General features: G+C 44.1%; 2 protein-coding genes across 3 annotated transcripts in view; one reads left to right on the top strand and one right to left on the bottom strand.

The window, feature by feature from the left end:
- The window catches only part of scrn3 (secernin 3), a 39,036-nt gene extending 23,604 nt beyond the window's left edge, over nucleotides 1-15,432 (bottom strand). The window contains exons 1-4 of one of the 2 annotated variants that reach the window (XM_068035451.1): nucleotides 14,956-15,432; nucleotides 14,101-14,258; nucleotides 10,707-10,881; nucleotides 3,988-4,169 (exon numbers count right to left, since the gene is read on the bottom strand). In XM_068035451.1, coding sequence (XP_067891552.1) covers nucleotides 3,988-4,169; nucleotides 10,707-10,880 — 356 coding nt within the window. In that variant the 5' untranslated portion in view covers nucleotide 10,881; nucleotides 14,101-14,258; nucleotides 14,956-15,432. The remainder of the gene's footprint in view (nucleotides 1-3,987; nucleotides 4,170-10,706; nucleotides 10,882-14,100; nucleotides 14,259-14,955) is intronic. The other variant, XM_068035450.1, reaches the window with a different exon arrangement.
- Nucleotides 14,965-25,206, top strand: part of cir1 (corepressor interacting with RBPJ, CIR1) — an 84,779-nt gene continuing 74,537 nt past the window's right edge. Inside the window, exon 1 of the mRNA XM_068035452.1 lies at nucleotides 14,965-15,257. Within this exon, the coding sequence (XP_067891553.1) occupies nucleotides 15,186-15,257 (72 nt within the window). The 5' untranslated portion in view covers nucleotides 14,965-15,185. The remainder of the gene's footprint in view (nucleotides 15,258-25,206) is intronic.

Below are 25,206 nucleotides of genomic sequence, written 5' to 3'. Positions count from 1 at the left end.
TATAAGAAATCAAAAGAGATGTTTGGATTTGGAGGTAATTCGCTTAAATTGCTATCTGGGACATCCACATATCCCACAGCTATGGGGCAGATGATGCCAGGGGATGCCTTTGGTCAGGTGTTATTTTTCATCTCTACCTGTGTCAGCAAACACAGTCAGTTGGCTTTTGGAAAAACACTTGACTTTTGGAAAGCAGTTGGCTTTGGAAGCTGCTGGACTCTGGAGAAGAGGCCATCAGGAACCAGGGGTGTTTCAGTTTTGAGTAAGACCCAAGCTCAAGCTGGAAAGTCCAGATTTGGGAGGTGTTGGAAGAGAACTGGAGGATTATCTAGCCAATTCTAGGAGGAAAATCCCCAGGAGATCTTATACCTCAGAAGACAGCCGAGAAATTAACCAAAATCAAAATAAATTCCTAAGAGTTGTGGTACACTTTGGATTGCTCCAAGGAGAAGGTAACAAACCACAAAGATCCTGTAACTTATAGGGAACTCTTTGGGGTGGAAGTAACAGTCAAACAGGAGTGTTCTGTTTAGATTTAGGGTTTAAAGTATATGTCTTTATGTTCTGTTAAGATTTTAAAGAGTTTCCAAACTGCAGTGTTAAGTTAGTATTGTTTTGCTTCATTTAACTCTTGGACAGTAAAGTTTTTTGTTTAAAACGTGAAATTTTGTGGCATAATTCTTTCAGTAATAACTGGAAATTTGACTTTCTCTTTTTAAAAGTCAACAGTCCCTCACGGGATTGTAACAATCCTAACAGAAAAGATTCAAATCACTAACATAATAATGAGATGTATGGATATTCTGAAAAGAACGGCCTTGAAATTTTAAATGGATTAAAATAGTAAACAAAAAAATACAGAAAGTTGTCATTTTAGCATAAATTCCACGTTATACAATTTGTCAATAACTAGAAGTAAAAATAGAAGCAATATTTTCCTACCAAACTTCAAAATGGAGATAGGAGCCCATTTGTCTGAGAGATACAGACCAGGTTGTTTGATCGTAAATTTGTCAAGATACAAAGGCTTTTTTCTCGGTGCTAATCAAAAGTTATAAGTGGTCAAATTATATATGGACAAAGTGTTTCACATTAGCAGCGAATGCAAATATATCCCACCGTGTGATGATGAAATTTATTAAATAACAGCTATTTATTCAGAGGCCTTTGGGTCTGGAATATATGATGGAAATTTTTCTCAATATCTTTGGTGCATTTTAGTACACTTCTGAAGTTGAACTCCTTGAGGTTGATATAGGAATAGTGTCACTCACAAATGACAACGAAACAACAGCAATAATATATAATGCCTTTAAATGTAGTAAAAAACATCCCTAGGTACTTCACTGGAGAGTAATCAAACAACATTTGACACTGAACCACATAAGAAAATATTAGGACAGTAGATTTTAAGGAGCATTTTAAAGGAGAGAGGGGTAGCAAAGCAGACAGGCTTAGCAAGGGAATTCAAGAGCTTAGGGTCCAGAGATCTGAAGGCACTACCGCTAATGGGAGAGCAATTAAAATCAGGGATGCACAAGACGACAAACTGGAGGATCGCAGAGATCTTGGTGGAATTTGAAGACGTAGATCAGAATTTTAAAATTGAGGTGTTGAGGGACTGTATGGCAATGTAGATCAACGGGAACAGAGATGATGAGTGAACGAGACTCGGTGTGAGTTAGGATACGGGCAGCAGGGGTTTATGAAGGGTGCAAGGTGGGAGGCCAGCCAAAAGAGCATTGGAATTGTTGAGTCTAGAGATAACAAAGACACAGATGAGGATTTCAACAGCTGATGAGCTGAGGCTGGGGCGGAGACAGACATTGTTACGGAGGTGGAAGTAGGCTATCTTGGTGATGGAGAGGATATGGAGTTGGCAGCTCAGCTCAGGGTCAAATAGGATGCCAAGGTCGCAAGTATTCTGGTTCTGCCTTTGGCCAAGGCCAGCAATGGAGTCAGTGGCTAGAGAAGAAAGTTTGCGGTGGGCACCAAAGATACATTGGATGTGCCTCACAAAAGTGCTCCATCCAAAGTCTTACAGATTACTGAACTATCTAAAAAATAATTCTCAAGAAGATATTTTAAAGTGTGCCAACTAATGCAATTGTACTACCAGTCTCGTGCTGTAACTTTCTGGTCTGTATTCTATAGGCCTGCCGCCGAAATAGGCGGCGGAGGGGGAACTGGCGGCCTGCACACTCGGGATGCCGTCGCGATTCCAAATGTGGCAGCTCCTTAGCATGGCCAGGGCAGCTGGCGCCCCCCACCCCCCCCCAATGACACGGAGGGGGTGGGTGAGCTGTCCCGGGCAACGGCGTATGGCGCTAATGCACAGGCAAGGGCTTAGAACCCTTACCGGTAAATTTAAATGTTTAAAGGTCCCACCATAACACTGTTAGGAATTACGTTTTTTTCAAAATTTGCATCCCCTCTCCCACCTCCCCAATGAGTTCTCAATAAATGAAATAACCTATACCCCCGGCAAACCATATTTGGAAATGCCGTACTTTAACCCCCACCTTCAGAATATTTAACCTTCAATCCCTTACCACCATCGTCACAACCAATCGGAGCGGTCTTCCCTGCTCCCACACCCCTCCTGACCTGAGGATTTCACTCCTCCCCCCTCCCCACAGGAGCCGCGCCTCATTTCCCCAGACGGGGATTCGAAGGCGCGGCAGTGCCAGCCGCCTGAAGAAGGAAGTAGGCAACGTGAACTTCATTAATTCAGGTGTTAATTGATTTAAATATGTAAATCATGGTCCCGACGCCAAGCGGCGGGGGGGCTGCCACGAGACCTTTCCGCCTCCATTGAGATTGGGCCAGGCCGGGCCGTGCAGGCATCAAGGTGGGTAGCGGGCCTCATCCAGAGCAATCTTCATACACCCCGCAACCCCCCCCCCGGCTATTCCTGACATCGAGGGCTCTATAAAATGTATTCTGTATTCCACTGATTCTGTGTATTAGTTGCAAATAAATTAGTTTTAATAGTTGGAACCAGCTAAGCATAATGATCTGTAAGTATGGTACTTACTGCTTTTCAAAGAAGACAGGAGAACATATTGCCTGAAATGCTCATCTCTGGTGCGTTGTACTATAATTTAGGGAATTATAAGTCCCATGGCATGCTATCCTACTCATAGCACTTATGATACAGGTTTCAGTTTATTAGGAGTTGGACGACTTATGAAAGCTACCTCTCTGCCTTGAGCGTAATGAGTGAAGGAGTTAGGAACATTGGTATCATTCTGGAAGATGCAATCACTTGCACATCGATTCATGTTGTCTCAAGTAGAAATATATTCACAAGTTACCATGACCAGATCTCTCAATACACAAAATTTTCTGCAATAAAAATATAAAACCAACGACTTTGCATGGATCACTGATAGATCGGATTGTATTTTTTTTTAATTCTTTGGTCTTTCATCACGATCTATATTCTGCCCTTGATGGCAAAGCTGCATCTAGATCGATACCTGATTTTATTTAACATATTTCAGGTTTTTTTTAGTACACACTGCTCTGAACAATTCTTCTCATCTCTGTGACTAGTCCCGCCCCACACCACAAGAGACCCTGAGCTAATGTCAATAGAGTATAGAGGTTGGAAACATGGATTTTGCCACTCTGGGAGGTTGCACTGGATCATGAAGAGGGAGGAGGGAAGAAGCATTGGGTTTGTGGCTCAACGTCAGGAACTCTAAGATGGGTGGTGCTGTGGAGGACAGTGCCAAAATGCCACCAATCTCGGAGACACAGCTGTAAGGTCTGAAGTAAGCAACAGCATCACTTTCACACTGGGGAGGCCAACTTTGGAAAGCTTAGAGGAAGTTAGTAAGATGAATGAATAACTTAAACCCTGCTGAAAGATACAAGAAAAGCATAACAGACAGCAGCAACAGGCAATTGTCACAGGAAGTATATTCTGCCACCTTCTCCAAAAAAAAAGCAGTCAACTTGAAGTAAAATAAAATGTCAAACCTGACTAAATCCATTCCTAGAAGTGCTTCTTTGTCATTGGGCTCTTCTCTTCCCCAGACTGCTTCATTGCCAATACATACTCCATGTTCATTTGCTCCCATTTCAGCCCCCCATAACCAAGATGGACGGCTAAGAACAACAGCGTGTGTCTTTCCAACTTGATCAATCTTTATATATGTGCACTGAAATGTAAATGATGAAATAATCTTAATTCATCACATGTCCTCGCAGCATGACTCAATGGTGTAGACCACATTACTGATGATGTTTCATGCTGATGGCTTTCTTTTTAAATATTTTACTAAAATACTTGTATAAATTGAGGAAGAGGAGTTTAGCTCTTGAGAGCTTTATACTAGGGAGAGTCCAGGCTAACACGATCTACATTTTGAAGTTAGACACCAAAGTTGACAGTGCAGAGAACCTTTGTGATGAGTGTGCAATGCGATATGGGGCCATCATGGATTCTAAGCGGATCCAAACACATTTGCACCAAATATTGAAAAATTAGTCTCCACAGCATTGGAGAAAATAAAAAGTTTTTGAGTTATTCTCCAGAATGTGGCCACGCAAGGGGCTTTGCTAAGTAGTTCAAGACGTAGGGATAATGTGGAAAGAGAGAAGTGGATGACTATCTGTAGAGGCCACAAAGGGATACAAGACAGATAAACTTAGGGAACAAATGAGTTACTAAAATTAGCCATTAGATAATTAGCATTGGACTAGTAGGAGATGGATAGTGACAGAAACCTAGATGAAGATGATCATACGAACATACGAATTAGGAGCAGGAGTAGGCCACTCGACCCCCTCGAGCTTGTTCCGTCATTCAACAAGATCATGGCTGATCTGATTGTAACCTCAACTCTACATTCTCGCCTACCCCCGATAACCTTTCACCCCCTTGCTCATCAAGAATCTATATACCTCTGCCTTAAAAATATTCAAAGACTCTACTTCCACCGCCTTTTGAGGAAGAGAATTCCAAACACTCATGACCCTCTGAGAGAAATAATTTCTCCTCATCTGTCTTAAATGGGCGACCCCTTATTTTTAAACAGTGACCCCTAGTTCTAGATTCTCCCACAAGAGGAAACATCTTTCCACATCCGCCCTGTCAAGACTGCTCAGGATCTTATATGTTTCAATCAAGTCGCCAGTAAATGCTGATTGGGCTGAATGACCTGTTCCATGTTGTAACTTATATGCATTTCTACCCATTTAACACTGCGACACCATAGAACAAGGAAAAAAAGGCAGACAGACTACAAGATAGGAAAGTGGACGCAGCAAGAAAATTCTACAATCAGGCATATCGATGGCCTTTTTTGCACTTATGACTTGGAGTCCCAGATGATATGCTGCTTTTCTGGTGCCAGGATGAAAGAAAGCAGCCAAAACTCGTAGTCAATCTTGGAACCAATTAACAGTGGGGGATTAAGGAGTTTGTCATTATAATAAAAAAAAGCCATCAAGATGGTAAACATTATATGGCTTCCTATCCCATACACTGGACAACTATGGAAAAGATTAGGAAACTCAAATGTGTGGCTGCAGAGCTGGTGCAGGACTGATGTTTACATTCTTAAGAGTATTCGTACAAGACCTGGAACAAGGAAATGCTATACTGAAGGATGGCCTTCACCTGAACCAAAACATCACCTACATTCTTGCAGGGAGGACATCCACCTGAACAAGCAGACGGAGCCTCGGTTTATCATATCATACAAAAACAGGCATCTCCAACAGTGCAGCACTCCTTCAGTACTGTACAAAAGTTTCAGCCTAGATTATGTGCTCTGAATGGCAAGCTTCTGACTCAGTGGTGAGGTTTTTTTTAAGCTCATTCTTGGGATGTGAGCATCGCTGGCTGGCCCAGCATTTATTACCCATTCCGAATAGCCCTTGAGAAGGTGGTGCTGAGCCGTTTTCTTGAACTGCTGAAAGTCCATGTGGTGTAGGTACAGTGTTAGGGAGGGAGATCCAGGATTTTGACCCAGCGACAGTGAAGGAATGGCGATACTGTTCCAAGTCAGGATGGTGCGTGACTTGGAGGGGAACTTACGGGTGGTGGTGTTCCCATGCGACTGCTGCCCTTGATTTACTAGGTGGCAGAGGTCGTGGGTTTGTAAGATGCTCTTGAAGGAGTTGTGGTGAGTTGCTGCAGTGCATGTTGTAGATGATATATACTGCTGTCACTGTGCGTCGGTGGTGGAGGGAGTGAATGTTTAAGGTAGTGGATAGGGAGCCAATCAAGTGGTCTGCTTTGTCCTGGATGATGTCGAGCTTTTTGAGTATTGTTGGAGTGCTCATCCCAGGCAAGTGGAGAGCATTCCATCACACACCTAACTTGTAAATTGTGGACAGGCTTTGGGGAGTCAGGAGATGACTAATTCGCCACAGAATTCCCAGCCACTCACCTGCTCATTTAGCCATAGTATTTATATGGCTGGTCCAGTTAAATTTCTGGTCAATGGTACCCCCCAGAATGTTGATGGTGGTGTATTCAGCAATGGTAACCCCGTTGAATGTCATGGGAAGATGGTTAGCTTCTCTTGTTGGAAATTGTCATTGCCGGGCACTTGTGTGGCGCGAATGTTACTTGCCAATTATCAGACCAAGCCTGAATATTGTCCAGGTCTTGCTGCATGCGGGCACAGACTGTTTCAGTATCTGAGGAGTTGCAAATAGGACTGAACAGTGTGCAATCATCAGCAAACATCCCCACTTCTGACCTTATATTAGAAGGAAGGTCACCGATGAAGCAGCTGAAGATGGTTGGGCCTAGGTCATTGATCAGCCTCAAACAACCACAATCTTCGTCCTTTGTGCTAGGTATGACTCCAGCCAGTCGAGAGTTTTCCCCCTGATTCCCACTGATCTCAATTTTGCTAGGGCTCCTTGATAAAAAAAATATTGCCTTCATGTCAAGAGCAGTCACTCTCACCTCTGGAATTCAGCTCTTCTGTCCATGTTTGGACCAAGGCCTTACTGAGGTCTGGAGCCAAGTGGCACTGGCTGAAACCAAACTGAGCACCTGCGAGCAGGTTGTTGCTGACTAAGAGTTGCTTGATAGCACTATCAATGACACCTTCCATCACATTGCTGATGATTGACTGATGAGGCAGTAATTGGCCAGATTGTATATGACCTGCTTTTTGTGGACAGGACATACCGGGGCAGCTATTTTCCACATTGTCAGGTAGATGCCAGTGTTGTAGCTGTATTGAATAGCTTGGCTAAGGGCACAGCTAGTTCTGGAGCACAAGACTTCATTACTACAGCCAGGATGTTGTCAGGACCCATAGCCTTTGTTGTATCCAGTGCCTTCAGCTGTTTCTTGATATCACATGGAGTGAATCGAATTGGCTGAAGACTGACATCAATGATGCTGGGGACCTCAGGAGGAGGCCCAGATGGATCATCCACTCAGCACTTCTAGCTGAAAACTGCTGTAAATGTTTTTTGCACTGATCTGCTGGGCTCCTCCATCATTGAGGATGGGTAGTTGTTTAATTGTCCACCACCATTCACGACTGCAGAGCTTGATCTGATCCGTTGGTCGTAGGATTGCTTAGCTCTGCCTATTGCATGCTGCTTCAGCTGTTAGCATGCATGTAGTTCTGTGTTGTAGCTTCACCAAGTTGGCACTTCATTTTTAGGTATGCCTGGTGCTGCTTTCCTACACCCTTCATTGAACCAAGGTTGATTCCCTGGGCTTGATGGCAATGGTAGAGTGAGGGATATGCCAGGCCATGAGGTTACAGATCGTCGTTGAATACAATTCTGCTGCTGCTGACGTCCCACAGCGCCTCATGGATGCCCAGTTTTGAGCTGCCAGATCTTTTAAGGTACCACATCTGAATAAATAGCCAAATTTAGCTCTGTGATCTCATTAGCTCTAGAACTAGGGACATGGGCTTTAACTTAGAGGAGAACTTAAGAGAGGAAAGATGCACTGAAGGTTTAGATTGAACGAAGTATACACAGACAGTTATAAACATGTGCAATAGACAACCCAGGAAGGTAACAGAGGCAGAGTTTGGAAAACTTCAACAGATATTTTATGAGTAGGCAATTAAAAAGAAATAGGTTTTGGGAACAGCCAGATGGACTACCTAGTATTTTCTGGTCCTGTACATTCCTAGGCTTTATGTGAAAATATATAGCTAAATATCAATTTAAAACTATATATGATCAATGCTTTGGTTCCATTAGGATAGTACCAAGCAGAAATGACATTCCTGATATCGTCTTCACATCGAGGATACCTTCCATCGTGTTGTGTGACACTAACACCTTTCTAAATGGGATAGATTTAGAACAGATCTAACAGCTCAAAACTAGGCATCCATGAGGCTCTGTGGGACATCAGCAGCAGCAGAATTGTATTCAACTACAATCTGTAACCTCATGGCCTGGCATATCCCACATCCTATCATTACTATCAAGCCAGAGGACCAACCCTGGTTCAAAGAAGAGTGCAGGTGGGCATGCTAGGAGCAGCACCAGACATACCTAAAAATGAGGTGTCAACCCAGTGAAGCAACAACACAGGACTACATGCATGCCAAACAGCAGAAGCAGCATGTTATAGACAGAACTAAGTGATCCCACAACCAACGGATCAGATCAAAGCTCTTCAGTCCTGCCACATCCAATCTTGATTGGTGGTGGGCAATTAAACAACTAACAGGAGGAAGAAGCTCCACAAGTATCCCCATCCTCAATGATGAGGGAGCCCAGCAAATCAATGCAAAAGACAAGGCTGAAACATTTGCAAACATCTTCAGCCAGAACTGCCGAGTGGATGATCCACCTCAGCCTCCTCCTGAGATCCCCAACATCACAGATGTCAGTCTTCAGCCAATTCGATTCACTCCACGTGATAACAAGAAATGGCTGAAGGCACTGGATACTGCAAAGGCTACGGGTCCTGACAGCATTCTGGCAATAGTACTGAAGACCTATACTCCAGAACTTGCCGTGCCCCTAGCCAAGCTGTTCCAGTACAGCTACAACACTGGCATCTAGCTGACAATGTGGAAAATTGTCCGGGTATGTCTGTACACAAAAAGCAGGACAAATCCAAATCAGCCAATTACCGACCATCGGTCTACTCTCAATCACCAGCAAAGTGATGGAAGGTGTCGTGAACAGTGCTATCAAGCAGCACTTACTCAGCAATAACCTGCTCACTGACGCTCAGTTTGGATTCCGCCAGGGCCACTCAGCTCCTGACCTCATTACAGCCCTAGCCCAAACATGGACAAAAGAGCTGAACTCAAGAGGTGAGGAGAATGCCACTGACATCAAGGCAACATTTGACCGAGTGTAACATCAAGGAGCCCGAGCAAAACTGGAGTCAATGGGAATCGGGGGAAAACTCTCCACTGGCTGGAGTCATACCTAGCACAAAGGAAGATGGTTGTGATTGTTGGAGGTCAATCATCTCAGTCCCAGGTCATCACTGCAGGAGTTCTTCAGGGTAATGTCCTAACCCCAGCTGCTTCATCAATGACCTTCCCTCCATCATAAGGTCAGAAGTGGGGATGTTCGTTGATGATAGCACAATGTTTAGCACCTTTCGCAACTCCTCAGATACTAAAGCAGTTTGTATCCATATGCAGTAAGAACTGGACAACATTCAGGCTTGGGCTGATAAGTGGCAAGTTACATTCATGCCACGGCAATGACCATCTCCAACACGAGAGAATCTCACCATTTCCTCTTGACATTCAATGGCATTACCATCGCTGAATTTCCCCACTATCAACATTCTAGGGATTACCATTGACCAGTAACTTAACTGGGCCAGCCATATAAATACAGTGGCTACAAGAATAGGTTACAGGCTGGGAATTCTGCCGCAAGTATCTCATCTCCTGACTCCCCAATGCCTGTCTACCATCTACAAGGCACAAGTCAGGAGTGTAATGGAATACTCTCCACTTGCCTGGGTGAATGCAGCTCCAACAACACTCAAGAAGCTCGACACCATCCAGGACAAAGTAGCCCGCTTGATTGGCACCCCATCGACCACCTTCAACATTCACACCCTCCACCACCAATACACAGTGGCAGCAGTGTGTACCATCTACAAGATGCACTGCAGCAACGCACCAAGGCCCCTTCAACAGCACCTTCCAAACACATGATCTCTACCACCGAGAAGGACAAGGGCAGCAGATGTATGGGAACATCACCACCTGTATGTTCATCTTAAGCCACACATCATCCTGACTTAGAACTATATCGCCGTTCCTTCACTATCACTGGGTCAAAATCCTGGAACTCCCTTCCTAACAGCACTGTTGATGTACCTACACCATATGGACTGCAGCAATTAAAGGCAGCGGCTCACCACCACCTTCTCAAGGGCAATTCGGGATGGGCAATAACTGCTGGCCTAGCCATCAACGCTCACATCCCGTGAAAGAATAAAAAAAGAGCTAGTTGTTGAAAAACTAAAGGTAAAATGACTACTTCAGAGCAGAATTCTGCAGCATTCTTCCATTACTATTTAAACTACTTAAAGTAAATCTACATATATATTAATAACCATTTTAAAATCCTGTTACTTATTAAGAAAATGCAATTTACAATTTTGTAACCAAATTTTTTTTATTCAAGTCATTTTTTTAACTTTCCTATGCTTTTTAGAACGATGTTGGCATGACCTAATGAATTTCTGATCAAAAAGGACAGAAATATCTCACCTCAACCTGATCTCCTTGTTGATAGGTTGCTGCAGGAAAAAATACAATTTCCTGGACTTCATCAGAAGGCCTGTCTGAGTTCTTTCCAAAAATTATCTGATTATCAACTGTTGCTGGAGGCAAAGCCACAAATGTGTCACAAGACGTTGGAGGATACTTGTTTCTGAAAGCCATGCTAGCGAATTAAAATACAAAAAAGAGATTTAAGTAGTTGTGCAACAAATGTTTTTCTAAATGTTTCACTTCAATAAAACTCCTCTTGGTGAAACTGACTCATGAGTCTTAATTCACAATAAAATTTACTTTGACTAGGCCAGACGCTATGAATGCATGAGATTCACATCACTGTGGGATAAATACCCAAGATAAACTTTGTGCTTTTACTGTGCAAGAAAACTTCAGACAAGTTAAGCTTTAAAACTATCCAACAAGTGATCAAAGTGCTCCTCAAAGTTTGGCTGTATTTTTCACCCACACTAGCTTTGGTCACCAGATGTGCACCAGCAGATTGGAGGGCCTACTGATGAAAATCACCATATGCATTGTTAATGGGGGCATTGTTAATGGGGGTGTGGCAGTTAATCAAGGAGAGTATTACAGCGACAGAAAGGACGTTTGAGGACTCGTCTACTGAGGTAGTATGGGCCGAGGTTAGAAACAGGAGAGGTGAGGTCACCCTGTTGGGAGTCTTTTATAGACCTCCGAATAGTTCCAGAGATGTAGAGGAAAGGATAGCGAAGATGATTCTCGACAGGGGCGAGAGTAACAGGGTAGTTGTTATGGGGGACTTTAACTTTCCAAATATTGACTGGAAATACTATAGCTCGAGTACTTTAGATGGGTCAGTTTTTGTCCAGTGTGTGCAGGAGGGTTTTCTGACACAGTATGTAGACAGGCCAACCAGGGGCGATGCCACATTGGATTTGGTACTGGGTAATGAACCCGGCCAGGTGTTAGATTTAGATGTAGGTGAGCACTTTGGTGATAGTGATCACAATTCGGTTAGGTTTACCTTAGCGATGGGCAGGGACAGGTATATACCGCAGGGCAAGAATTATAGCTGGGGGAAAGGAAATTATGATGCGATTAGGCAAGATTTAGGATGCGTAGGATGGAGAAGGAAACTGCAGGGGATAGGAACAATCGAAATGTGGAGCTTATTCAAGGAGCAGCTACTGCGTGTCCTTGATAAGTATGTAACTGTGAGGCAGGGAGGAAGTTGTCGAGCGAGGGAGCCGTGGTTTACTAAAGAAGTTGAAGCGCTTGTCAAGAGGAAGAAGAAGGCTTATGTTAGGATGAGACGTGAAGGCTCAGTTAGGGCACTTGAGAGTTACAAGCTAGCCAGGAAGGATCTAAAGGGAGAGCTAAGAAGAGCAAGGAGAGGACACGAGAAGTCATTGGCGGATCGGATCAGGGAAAACCCCAAGGCTTTCTATAGGTATATCAGGAATAAAAGAATGACTAGAGTTCGATTAGTGCCAATCAAGGATAGTAGTGGGAAGTTGTGTGTGGAATCAGAGGAGATAGGGGAAGCGTTAAATGAATATTTTGCATCAGTATTTACAGTAGAGAAAGAAAATGTTGTCGAGGAGAATACTGAGATTCAGGCTACTAGGCTAGATGGGATTGAGGTTCACAAGGAGGAGGTGTTAGCAATTTTGGAAAGTGTGAAAATAGATAAGTCCCCTGGGCCAGATGGGATTTATCCTAGGATTCTCTGGGAAGCTAGGGAGGAGATTGCAGAGCCTTTGTCCTTGATCTTTATGTCGTCATTGTCGACAGGAATAGTGCCGGAAGACTGGAGGATAGCAAATGTTGTCCCCTTGTTCAAGAAGGGGAGTAGAGACAGCCCTGGTAATTATAGACCTGTGAGCCTTACTTCGGTTGTGGGTAAAATGTTGGAAAAGGTTATAAGAGACAGGATTTATAATCATCTTGAAAAGAATAAGTTCATTAGCGATAGTCAGCACGGTTTTGTGAAGGGTAGGTCGTGCCTCACAAACCTTATTGAGTTTTTCGAGAAGGTGACCGAACAGGTGGATGAGGGTAAAGCAGTGGATGTGGTGTATATGGATTTCAGTAAGGCGTTTGATAAGGTTCCCCACGGTAGGCTATTGCAGAAAATACGGAAGTATGGGGTTGAAGGTGATTTAGAGCTTTGGATCAGAAATTGGCTAGCTGAAAGAAGACAGAGGGTGATGGTTGATGGCAAATGTTCATCCTGGAATTTAGTTACTAGTGGTGTACCGCAAGGATCTGTTTTGGGACCACTGCTGTTTGTCATTTTTATAAATGACCTGGAAGAGGGTGTAGAAGGGTGGGTTAGTAAATTTGCGGATGACACTAAGGTCGGTGGAGTTGTGGATAGTGCCGAAGGATGTTGTAGGGTACAGAGGGACATAGATAGGCTGCAGAACTGGGCTGAGTGATGGCAAATGGAGTTTAATGCGGAAAAGTGCGAGGTGATTCACTTTGGAAGGAGTAACAGGAATGCAGAGTACTGGGCGAATGGGAAGATTCTTGGTAGTGTAGATGAACAGAAAGATCTTGGTGTCCAGGTACATAAATCCCTGAAGGTTGCTACCCAGGTGAATAGGGCTGTTGAGAAGGCATATGGTGTGTTAGCTTTTATTAGTAGGGGGATCGAGTTTCGGAGCCACGAGGCCATGCTGCAGCTGTACAAAACTCTGGTGAGACCGCACCTGGAGTATTGCGTGCAGTTCTGGTCACCGCATTATAGGAAGGGTGTGGAAGCTTTGGAAAGGGTGCAGAGGAGATTTACTAGGATATTGCCTGGTATGGAGGGAAGGTCTTACGAGGAAAGGCTGAGGGACTTGAGGTTGTTTTCGTTGGAGAGAAGGAGGAGGAGAGGTGACTTAATAGAGACATATAAGATAATCAGAGGGTTAGATAGGGTGGATAGTGAGAGTCTTTTTCCTCGGATGGTGATGGCAAACACGAGGGGACATAGCTTTAAGTTGAGGGGTGATAGATATAGGACAGATGTCAGAGGTAGTTTCTTTACTCAGAGAGTAGTAGGGGCGTGGAACGCCCTGCCTGCAGCAGTAGTAGACTCGCCAACTTTAAGGGCATTTAAGTGGTCATTGGATAGACATATGGATGAAAATGGAATAGTGTAGGTCAGATGGTTTCACAGGTCGGCGCAACATCGAGGGCCGAAGGGCCTGTACTGCGCTGTAATGTTCTAAATTCTAAATGCAGGCCCAGGATGCTTGGGTTCCGCAGAGAGAGTTTCCCCAGCAGCTCGCAGTTATTACAAGCCCTGGTTCTTAGCTTGGTGGTCTTGGAGCATGATCACAGTATCCACAAGTTCACTCAACATTGTGTGCCACAACGATTATAAGAACTGATTTATAATTTAAAACGCGCTTACACTTTCTGTCAGGCGAACACTTGCACAGTGGGCGGCACAGTGGTTAGCACCGCAGCCTCACAGCTCCAGGGACCCGGGTTCGATTCTGGGTACTGCCTGTGTGGAGTTTGCAAGTTCTCCCTGTGTCTGCGTGGGTTTTCTCCGGGTGCTCCGGTTTCCTGCCACAAGCCAAAAAGACTTGCAGGTTGGTAGGTAAATTGGCCATTTTAATTGTCACTAGTCTAGGTCGGTAGTTGGGAAATATAGGGACAGGTGGGGATGTTTGGTAGGAATATGGGATTAGTGTAGGATTCGTATAAAGATGGGTGGTTGATGGTCGGCACAGACTCGGTGGGCCGAAGGGCCTGTTTCAGTGCTGTATCTCTAATCTAATCGTCTTGGTGACAATGTCAGACCCAATGTCACTATCAGCTCAATCAAAATAGAATTCACTATATAAACAGAATCTTGACATCTGAGGAAGTAGTTACATTTATATAACACCTCGAATGATGTAACATATTGGAAGATTTATGTTTGCTAAATAGGCAAATAGGGCCTTGGGTTTAACGTCTCATTTGAAAGCTGGTGCTTTCTAACATAAGTGTCAGAATTTTTTTACATTAATATTACAAAATCCTCTAAAGTATAACTTCTCTGGAACAGTGAAACTTCTTGGACACTAAATCTGGAAAGTAAATAACACTCGGTATTTAATAGTTTCTATCACTTCCGGGAATTTCAATTCTGTATTGTTAAGAATTTGCACATTAGGAATTGGCAGAACCGTCACTTTACAGAATCACAATCCAAGTTCATTATCAAAGTTAGTTTCGCTGTAAACCCCTGCGTCGATAAATGTTTCTTCAGAGTTACCTGCCATTCACAGTGGTTGATGTCAACTGTTCAAACCGGCACTGCTCAGATCTGTGTCCAGGGCGGGATTAGGCGGAGCCGGAGATCGCTCGCTGCACTGACGGCGTTCAATAAACACCCGGAGCCGGACACTCCCACCAGGCCCAGTCTGAGCCGGCGGCTCCATTTGTAATCCTGCTCCTGCGGACCCGGTTCTCAGGCGCGACGCTTGTGAAGCGATTCACGTCAACATGGGGAAATCATTCGCCAATTTCATGTGTAAAAAGGATTTCCATCCGGCCTCCAAATCCAACATCAAAAAGGTGAGGGAGCGGGGCGACTGGGCCCCCCGGGTCGGTGTTGGAGAGGGAGCGGGGCGACTGGGCCTCCCCGGGTCGGTGTTGGAGAGGAAGCGGGGCGACTGGGCCTCCCCGGGTCGGTGTTGGTGGAGAGGGAGCGGGGCGACTGGGCCCCCCCGGGTCGGTGTTGGTGGAGAGGGAGCGGGGCGACTGGGCCCCCCGCTATCCGGTATATTAGTGGCAGCTTGAAATCTATTTTGCTTCGTTTGATGTCGGCACTGTTGGGAGGAATCGGCTTTCATGGGTACAAATCCTGATGCAGACAAGAGTAATAGTGATCGGCCTTTCCCTGGTGCCTTTCTCACACTTGGTATTCTTAAATCGCTCAACTTGATGAACAGAACATTTACAAATCAACAAAGGATAACGAATTGTTGTGGAAGTGAACAAGTGCATCATTCACCAAACCAATCAACAGTTTTACAAATGTAAACACTTGTCAGTTGGCCTGTGCCTTTCATGGGCAGTAGGATGGAATTCAATAAACAAACAATTTGCATTTATATAACGCCTTTAGGTAATAAAACATCCCAAGTCCCAGGTGCATTATAAAGCCAAATATGGCACGGAACCACATAGGGAGATATTGGGGATAAGGAGAAATGTAGCAACTAACATTTGTGCTACACAAGAGAGAATCTAACCATCTCCCTTTTGTATTCAATGGTGTCAATATCCTGGAGGTTACCACTGATCAGAAGGGTAACTGACCTGAAACGTTAACTCTGCTTCTCTCTCCACAGATGCTGCCAGACCTGCTGAGTATTCCAGCGTTTCTTGTTTTTATTTTAGAAACTTAACTGGACCAGCCACATAAATACTATGGTTATAACAGCAGGTCAGAGGCTGGAAATTCTGCTGCGAGTAACTCATCTCCTAACTCCCCAAAGCATGTCCGCCACCTACAAGGCACAAGTCAGGAGTGTGATGGAATACTCTCCGCTTGTCTGGATGAGTGCGGCTCCAACACCTTGTAAGAAGCTTGACACCATCCAGGAGAAAGCCACCTTTAAACATTCGCTCCCTCCACCACCGATGCACAGTGGCTACAGTGTGTTCCATCTACAAGATGCACTGCAGCAACTCAGCAAGCCTCCTTCAACAGCACCTTCCAAATCTGCAACCCAGAAATACAAGCACAATACGTGCATGGGAACACCACCACCTGCAAGTTCCTTTTCAAGCTACCATCCTGACTTGGAAATATATCGCCATTCCTTCACTGCTGGGCCAAAATCCTGGAACTGCCTTTTAACTACTCTGGTGTACCTATACCACATGAGCAGCCTTATTGAATGGCTGCAGTTCATCATCGTCATCTCAAAGGCATTTAGGGATGGCCGATAAATGCTGGCAACGATGCCCACATCTCATGGACAAATACAAAAAAAAGATAAAGCTTGGTCTCTGAGCCTTGTTTATCTCTGCAAATGCTGTGTGAAATAATAAAGCAGCAAGATAGTTCAGTCACATGTGTTTTCTGGAACTTTTCAGAATATTTAAAGTATTTCTGGAAATATTTGCAGCATGCCATACTAGTTGAATATTATAAGTTTGAAGCTATGTTCTGTTTACTTAGCTAACTATTATCTGTGAATTTTACCTATGCTTCCAAGTGCTTTAACATGCATGGAAGTATATCCTCAAGCCTGTTACACCAATCAATCAGAAAATGGCTGATCTGTACCTATACTCCATTCATCCCCCTTTGATCCAAGTCTGTTGATAGATCGATTAATTTTTTTGTTAAGGCTATCTTGAAAATTTTAACTGGCCCAGCATCCGCAGTCTTATGGTGGAGAAAGTTCTAGATTCCACTCCTTTGTGTGAAAAAGTGCTTCCTGAATGGCCTAGCTCTAATAAGATTGTGGCCCCTTGTTCCGGAGTTCCTACCAGACAAAATAGTTTCTCTGTACCTATCCCATCAAATCATTTTAAGCACCTCAATTAGATCCCCCTAACTCTCAACCTGCTGAACTGAAGGAATACGGAACAAAATTCTAAAACCTGTCCTCAAATTAATCCTTTCCTCCCCCGTATAATTAAATCTGTTCTGTACCTTCCCTGGAATCAATATGTCCTTCCTGAGGTACAGTGTCCAAAACTGAACACTTGGATGCTGTTTGGCCAACTTGCCCTTGCATTCAAGCTCCCTTGGAACTAAAAGCAATGCTCCACTAGCCTTTTTGATTGCTTTTCATACCTGTGCACTAGCTTTTAATGGTTTATGTACAGCAACACCTAAATCTCTTTGCTTCTGCATAGCTCCTTGTCTCTATCTATTTGGAAAATATTCCAGATTTGTCATTCTTGGATCTAAAGAGGATTACCGTACACTTTCCCGACATTGAGCTCCATCTGCCATCATTGTGCCAACTCAGTCCATGTCATTTTATAACTTCCTTCTCCCACCTACACAACTTAATTTTCTTCCTAACATGGTGTCATCAACAAACTTGGGTATATAACTCTCTATTCATTCATCCAAGTCATTGATAGATATGGTGAAAAGCTGAGGACCCAGTACAGATCCCTGGGAACAGCACTTGCCATAACCTGTCAATCTGAGAACATTCCCTTTATCCCTACTCTCTGTCTCCTGTCTCCCAACCAATTAACAGCCTCTGTCGCAAGGTTACTTTCAATTCCATAGACTTTTATTTCTGCTAATGCTTAATAGTCTCCAAAACAAAACCCAGTACTCAAATCCATACATGTATAGTTTATATTTTCTAATATGTTGCCTCCCTGTAGGGATATATTCACACTCCACTTAACCTAAGCCCAGAGAACTTGGGTGCAGGTTGACAAGCCAAACATTAGAGATCCCCAAGAACGTGCAGGGATATTGCTAGAGTTTTATCAGCTGAAACTGCACAGTTTACCAGCTCATAGGACTTTTGGCTTTCTAGCTATTGCCATCTTATCTGTGTGGGCATCGTTTGCAAAGTTTATATGGAGACAATTGTGAGAATTTCCATTCTCCAATGGTAGATCTATCCCTCAAGGCAAGTTGTGATCAGAGGCTGGCCTGTTCCTCCTATCCTTGGCAAACATAAACTCATTTCAGTCCCTCAGCTCTTGCAACAGGACCTCCAGATAAAAGGCTGAGACCTGCGGGCGGGGGGAGCAGGGCAGTGGGTTGATGGCGGTGGGGTGGGGTGATGCGGCTGTGTACAGCATTCCCAGGTCTTCTTTCTATTCCTGTGGTTGCTAAAGCCATGATTCTCATGGATTGAGAATTGGTTGACAGACAAGAAACAGTAGGAATAAATGGGTCTTTTTCCGGATGGCAGGCAGTAACTAGTAGGGTACCGCAGGGATCAGCGCTTGGGCCCCAGCTATATATTAATGACTTGGGTGAGGGAATTAAATGTAACATTTCCAACTTTGCAGACGACACAAAGCTGGGCGGGGAAGTGAGCTGTGAGGAGGATGCAAAGAGGCTCCAATGTGACTTGGACAAGTTGGGCAAATGCATGGCAGATGCAGTATAATGTGGATAAATGTGAGGTTATCCACTTTGGTTGTAAAAACAGAAAGGCAGATTATGATCTGTATGGTGATAGATTGGGAAAGGGGGAGGTGCAACAAGACCTGGGTGTCCTTGTACACCAGTCGCTGAAAGCAAGCATTCAGGTGCAGCAAGCAATTAGGAAGGTGAATGGTATGTTGTTCTTCATTGCAATAGGATTTGAGTACAGAAGCAAGGATGTCTTACTGCAGTTATACAGGACCTTGGTGAGACCACATCTGGAGTATTGTGTGCAGTTTTAGTCTCCTTATGTGAGGAAGGATGTTCTTGCCATGGAGGGAGTGCAAAGAAGATTTACTAGGCTGATTCCTGGGATGGTAGGATTGACGTATGAGGAAAGATTGGGTCGACTAGGCCTATATTCACTAGAGTTTAGAAGAATTAAAGGGGATCTCATAGAAACCTATAAAACTCTAACAGGACTAGACTGACTAGATGCAGGGAGGATGTTCCCGATGGCGGGGGAATCCAGAACCAGGAGTCACAGTCTCAGGATACGGGGTATGCCATTTAGAACCAAAATGAGGAGAAATTCTTCACTCAGAGCGCGGTGAACCTGTGGAATTCTCTACCGCAGAAGGCAGTGGAGGCCATCATTAAATATATTCAAGAAGGAGATAGATATATTTCTTGATACCAAAGGGATATGGGGAAAAAGCGGGAACAGGGTACTGAATTAGACGATCAGCCATGGTCTTTTTTGAATGGCAGAGCAGGCCCAAAGGGCTGAATGGCCTACTCCTGCTCCTATTTTCTATGTTTCTATGTATATTCAAACTGTCTTATTGTCTGATAAGAACAAACTGATCCATTCCAAAGCTAAGAGGTGTCAATTACACCCATCCTGAGCCCATCAAGACACATTTTTGAATTGAATGGATTCTTCTGAAACAAAGAAGGTGTGAAGTAGCCACATCCTGGACCATTGGCAGTCACCAGAGGGAACAAGATCTATGTCTCCCAACAGAGGCAAGATGTGAGAGACTTTTAGCTTAAAAAGTAGCCCTCTGGAGAGAGAGAGAGAAATGAGAAACCCAGGACACACAGCAGGAAAGCCTGTCTAGTTGAGAGCTGGGAGAAATCCTGAAAAAGCCAAAGCGGGTGCTCTGCTGTGAATTCTACACTTCAGCTTGTGCAGCAGAGAACCCCCGTCTCTAGATTGAAGACCCTGATACCAGAGAAATCTACAAAAACCAGACCTGCAACCTTAAAGGAGAAATTGACCTCCAAGACGATTCAACAGGTTACCGTGAACTCTGAAAACCTACTTCACTTCAAACCACTTACTCCTTTCCCTCTCTATCTCTTGTGTGTGCAACAAGTAAAGCTAGCTGTTTCACGCTGCTACTATGCAGTAGCAGCAGGTGTGGTGTTCGCTACTAACAGGATGCTGCCGTCAAGCCAAAAATACGTCCTGCCTATCACACAAGTGAGTAATGTGATGTATGAATTTCAATGCCAGTGTGATGCGAGGTTTATAGGCCGTACATCCCAAAGACTGGCAGATCATATCAAACAATATGCCCCTTCTGCTGTTCACAGCGGGCAAGGTACAGGTCGTACCCAACCAGCCCGTGCTTGCAAAACTCAAAACACAGTGCCCAACATGAGATGTGATTCTGCGATTGGACAACATTTGCTAAATAATCCACAGAGTGCTAAGAATTATGCTGTCAACCAATTTGAGATTGTCAGTAGGACTCGCAGTGTGGTGCATTTGCGCATACTGGAAGCTACATATATTAACACACAGGGCCCTGTTCTTTGCAGACAAAGAATATGTACAAACATTGCGCCTGTTTCAGCTGAACAAAATAAGTGACAGCCATTTTCTGGTTCATTCCTCAGTGCAATGCCTTGACCAATCAGAGTCAAGCTGCCTCGTTTAAATTTCAAACAAAGCCTGGCAGTTAACTGTCAGTCACCGTAAACTGGTGCATTCTCCTTGGCAACGCCTCTCCAATCAGAGTTCACTTGCCAACCAATCAGCACTCTCTTACAGTATAAGTTGTTGTTTTCCCTTACATTGGTTATTCTTGCAGTGTCCTGATGAGTACAAGATGAAAAGCTTCGACAACATGTCTCTATTTTCAGCAATACTCAAGTTCTGTACTACTAAATGACTATTTGGATATAGATAGGTTAAGTAAGTGGGAAAATGTGAACCTGTCCACTTTGGCAGGAAGAATAGAAAAGCAGTATATTATTTAAATGGAACAGGATTGCAGAACTCTGCGGTATACAGAGAGACCTGGGTGTCCTGGTACATGATTCGCAAAAAGTTGGTATGCAGGTACAGCAAGTGATAGGAAGGCAAGTGGAATGTTGTCGTTTATTGCAAGGGAACTGGTTCTACAGGGTGTTGGTGAGACTACATCTGGAGTACTGCATACAGTTTTGGTCTCCTTACTTAAAGGATATAATTGCATTAGAAGCAGTTCAGAAAAGTTTCACTTGACTAATTACTGGGATGAGGAAAGTTCGGATGGGTTGGACCTGTATCCATTGAAGTTTAGAAGAATGAGAGGTGATCTTATTGAAACATAAGATCCTGAGGAGCTTTGACAGGTGGATGCTGAATGGGTAGGAGAGACTAGAACCAGGGGACACGGTTTAAAAATGTGTCTCCCATTTAAGACAGAGATGAGGAGAAAAATTTTCTCTGAGGGTTGTTGGTAGAATTCTCTTCCCCAGAGAGCAGTGGAGGCAGGGTCATTGAATGTGTTTAAGGCTGAGTTAGATAGATTCTTGATTGACAGAGAAGTCAAAGGTTATAACAGGTAGACACAAAAGTAGAGTTGAGGCCACAATCAGATCAGCCATGATCTTATCAAATGGCAGAGCAGACTCAAGGGACCGAATGACCTACATCTGCTCTTAATTTATATGTTCGTATGTATGTATGAAGTCAATGGGAATCAGAGGAAAACTCCTGCACCGGTTGGAGTCAAACCTAACTCAAAGGAAGATGGTTGTGGTGATTGGAGGTCAATCATCTCAGCCCCAGGCCATCACTGCAGGAGTTCCTCAGGGTTGTGTCACAGGCTTAACCATCTTCAGCTGCTTCATCAATGACCTTCCCTCCATCATGAGGTCAGAAGTGGGGATGTTCGCTGATGATTGTACAGTGGTCAGTACCATTCACAACTCCTAAGGTACTGAAGCATTCTGTACCTACATGCAGCAAGCCCTGGACAACATCCAGGCTTGGGCTGATAAGTGGCAAGTAAGATTTGCACCACACAAGTGCCAGGCAATGACCACCTCCAACAAGAGAGAGTCTAACCATCTCCCCTGGATGTTCAAAGGATCACCATTGTTGAATCCGAATGGGGCCAGTCAAATAAATACTATGGCTACAAGAGCAAGTGAGAGGCTGGGGATTCTGCAGCGTGTATCTCACTTCCTGACTCCCCTGTTGCGAGCAAGTGAGGAGGGGTCGAAGGACTTCCCTCTTTTCCCTCCTTGTTTGACCACAACAAGTTTAATTCTTTCTTCAAGTGGATGTACTGGCCAATTCAGTAGGTGTTTGATTACTTACTTGCTATGATCATAACAAGAACCAATTGGACAGGTTTTCTTGAGGTAACAAAGAAAGTGGTTAACTTTATTTGTACTTAAACTGAACTAATAAAAATAATAAACTACGTGCCAACTTTCACATCACACACACACTGAAGATTTACTCACAAATAGGTTACAAAGTGGAGAAAGTAGATAGGTTGAGTTAGAGTCCATAAAAAAAGGTATACAGTCTGGAGTTTGATGATTCAGCTGGCTTCTATCCAAATTCGGTAGTCCAGAGGCTTTTAGCTTGAAGAGTTGGGTGACTGGTTCGGTGGGTCTCATGGAGACTGCGATGCGGGTGACTTCCTCACACAGGGTTTCTGATTGTAGCCAGAGTTTGCAAAGGTCAGCAAGCAGGATTTGAAAGCTTTCAAGCTGGAATGGAGAGAGAGAGAGACCTCCACTTGGGTCTGCATGTGTCAGAGTCCAGTTGTTTCTCCTTTCTCTGCTGTGGAAAGACACAAGCTTAATTCATAGAGAGATACAGCACTGAAACAGGCCCTTCGGCCCACTGAGTCTGTGCCGACCAACAACCACCCATTTATACTAATCCTACATTAATCCCATATTCCCTACCACATCCCCACCATTCTCCTACCACCTACCTACACTAGGGGCAATTTACAATGGCCATTTTACCTATCAACCTGCAAGTCTTTGACTGTGGGAGGAAACCGGAACACCCGGCGGAAACCCACGCGGTCACAGGGAGAACTTGCAAACTCCACACAGGCAGTACCCAGAACCGAACCCGGGTCACTGGAGCTGTGAGGCTGCGGTGTTAACCACTGTGCCGCCCCAACCACAGATGGGGAGGGGCTTGTCACATGACAGTCACTCAGTGATTCAAAACCTAGCAGTTAGCAGTATTTCTCTCTTGCTAAAGGTAACAGTTTCTTTTAAACTTCCTGTGCCTTGGTTCTTGCTGGGGCATGAGCAGACACTTAGTCTCCCTCCTCACAAGCATTGCAGTGTAGGATACAGTGTTGCAAATTAGGTAGCCATCTTAAGCTGCCAGCAAAGTCATCCTTTTAGCTGGTCTTTTTTAAAATGTCTTCTAAAAAAATATGTATATAAATTCAGATCTCCAGGCCGTGGATTAAAGAGAATTATCATTCAACAAAGTCAGCTGGCATGACACCCCAAAGCCTGTCCAACATCTCCAAGGTTTAGGCTAGGAGCGTGATGGAATACACTCCACTTGTCTGGATGAGTGCAGGTCCAACAACACTCAAGAAGCTAGTCACCATTCTGGAAAAAGCAGCCACTTGATCGGCACCCCATCCACCACCTTAAACATTCACTCGCTCTACCACAGGTGCACAGTGGCAACCATGTGCACCAACTATAGGATGCACTGCAGCAATTCACCAAGGCTCCTTTGATAGCACCTTCCAAACCCACTACCTCTACTACGTAGAAGGACAAGGGCAGCTGATGCATGGGAACACGACCACCTGCAAGTTCCCCTACAAATCACACGCCATCCTGACTTGGGAATATAATCACTGTTCCTTCACTGTAGCTGAGTCAAATCCTGTAACTCCCTTCCTAACAGCATTGTGGGTGTACCTACACCATGTGGACTGCAGCAGTTCAAGAAGGCAGCTTACCACCACCTTCTCGAGGGCAAATGGGGATGGGCAATAAATGCTGGCCTTGTCAGTGACACGCACATCCCATGAACTAATGGGGGGGTAAAAACAGCCCATTGTTCCTTGGTGATTGGCAAACTGCTGCAAAGGAATTGTTTTAACTTCACAAGTAAAAGATATCTTTACTCTCCTGGGATTTTTTTTAATCAATCTTCAGTTTTTTTTACTGAACTTCTAAACATAAAGGAAGCAATCAGAGTTTTGTAAGAATAACCTTACGAATGTGTCATCATAGATTTGGGGTTTCTAAGAAATTTGGGCATTGCCTTTTTAAATAGTCAATTTAGTTTGCATATATTGCAAATTTAATTATTGTACTAAGCAGTATCTTGTTGATCTTTCTGCTTCTGAATACTTCATCTGTAAAAACAAAAGTGAACAGTAGTTTAATCCTGTATGAAATGATGTTTTCCACCTTCTGTGGTGGCTGGAGAACATGGTGGGAATCCCATGTATTTTGCAATAAAGGATTTTCTGCAGTTTGGTAATTGTTCGACCTTTCTTCTGCTAACCACCTGCATGGTACGGTATATTAATGCAGTTTTGTTCATAGATTTAGTCTGCTTTGAAAATTGTATTCAAACTGTAAACAAGAGAAAAGATATGGGGGTTGGGGGCAAGGAAAGAGAAGCATGAACTGCAACATAAGGCACTGTTGGCGATCATCATGATATGCAGCAAACTCAGCATAACTGTAGGAGTCCATTGCCAGCAGCCTCCTAACTGCAGCATGGTGCAGTATACTTCTCAAATTCTACCATTTGGAAATGCAGTACTTTAGAAATTTGTCACAACCTAGTGATGATAGTTACCAAACACTGTCTAAGGGCAGGTCATTCAGGTACTGTCTTCCAGCAGTTCTGAATTTCTTCATCAGCTATGTAATAGTTCCCACAATATCTCGAATTTTAAATTCTCGTCCTTCTATGGCCTCACCCCTCCCAATTTCTGCAACCTTCTACATCCCAAAACTTTTCCGACCTCTCCATTCCTCTGACTCCAGCATCCTGTGCTCACTGCACCGTTGGTAGCTTTGCCTTCAGCCACCTAGGTCTAGAATTTCCTCCCTGAAACCCATCTGTCACTCTAGCTCCCTCTCCTCCTTTGTGACCATCCTTAAAACTCACCTATTTGACAAAGCTTTTGGTCGCCCTGA

This window comes from Heterodontus francisci, chromosome 7 (assembly GCF_036365525.1).
Source record: "Heterodontus francisci isolate sHetFra1 chromosome 7, sHetFra1.hap1, whole genome shotgun sequence".
Taxonomy (NCBI): Eukaryota; Metazoa; Chordata; class Chondrichthyes; order Heterodontiformes; family Heterodontidae; genus Heterodontus; species Heterodontus francisci.
The sequence above is the reverse complement of the archived record's forward strand: the minus strand, read 5'-3'. Positions and strand labels throughout refer to the sequence as shown.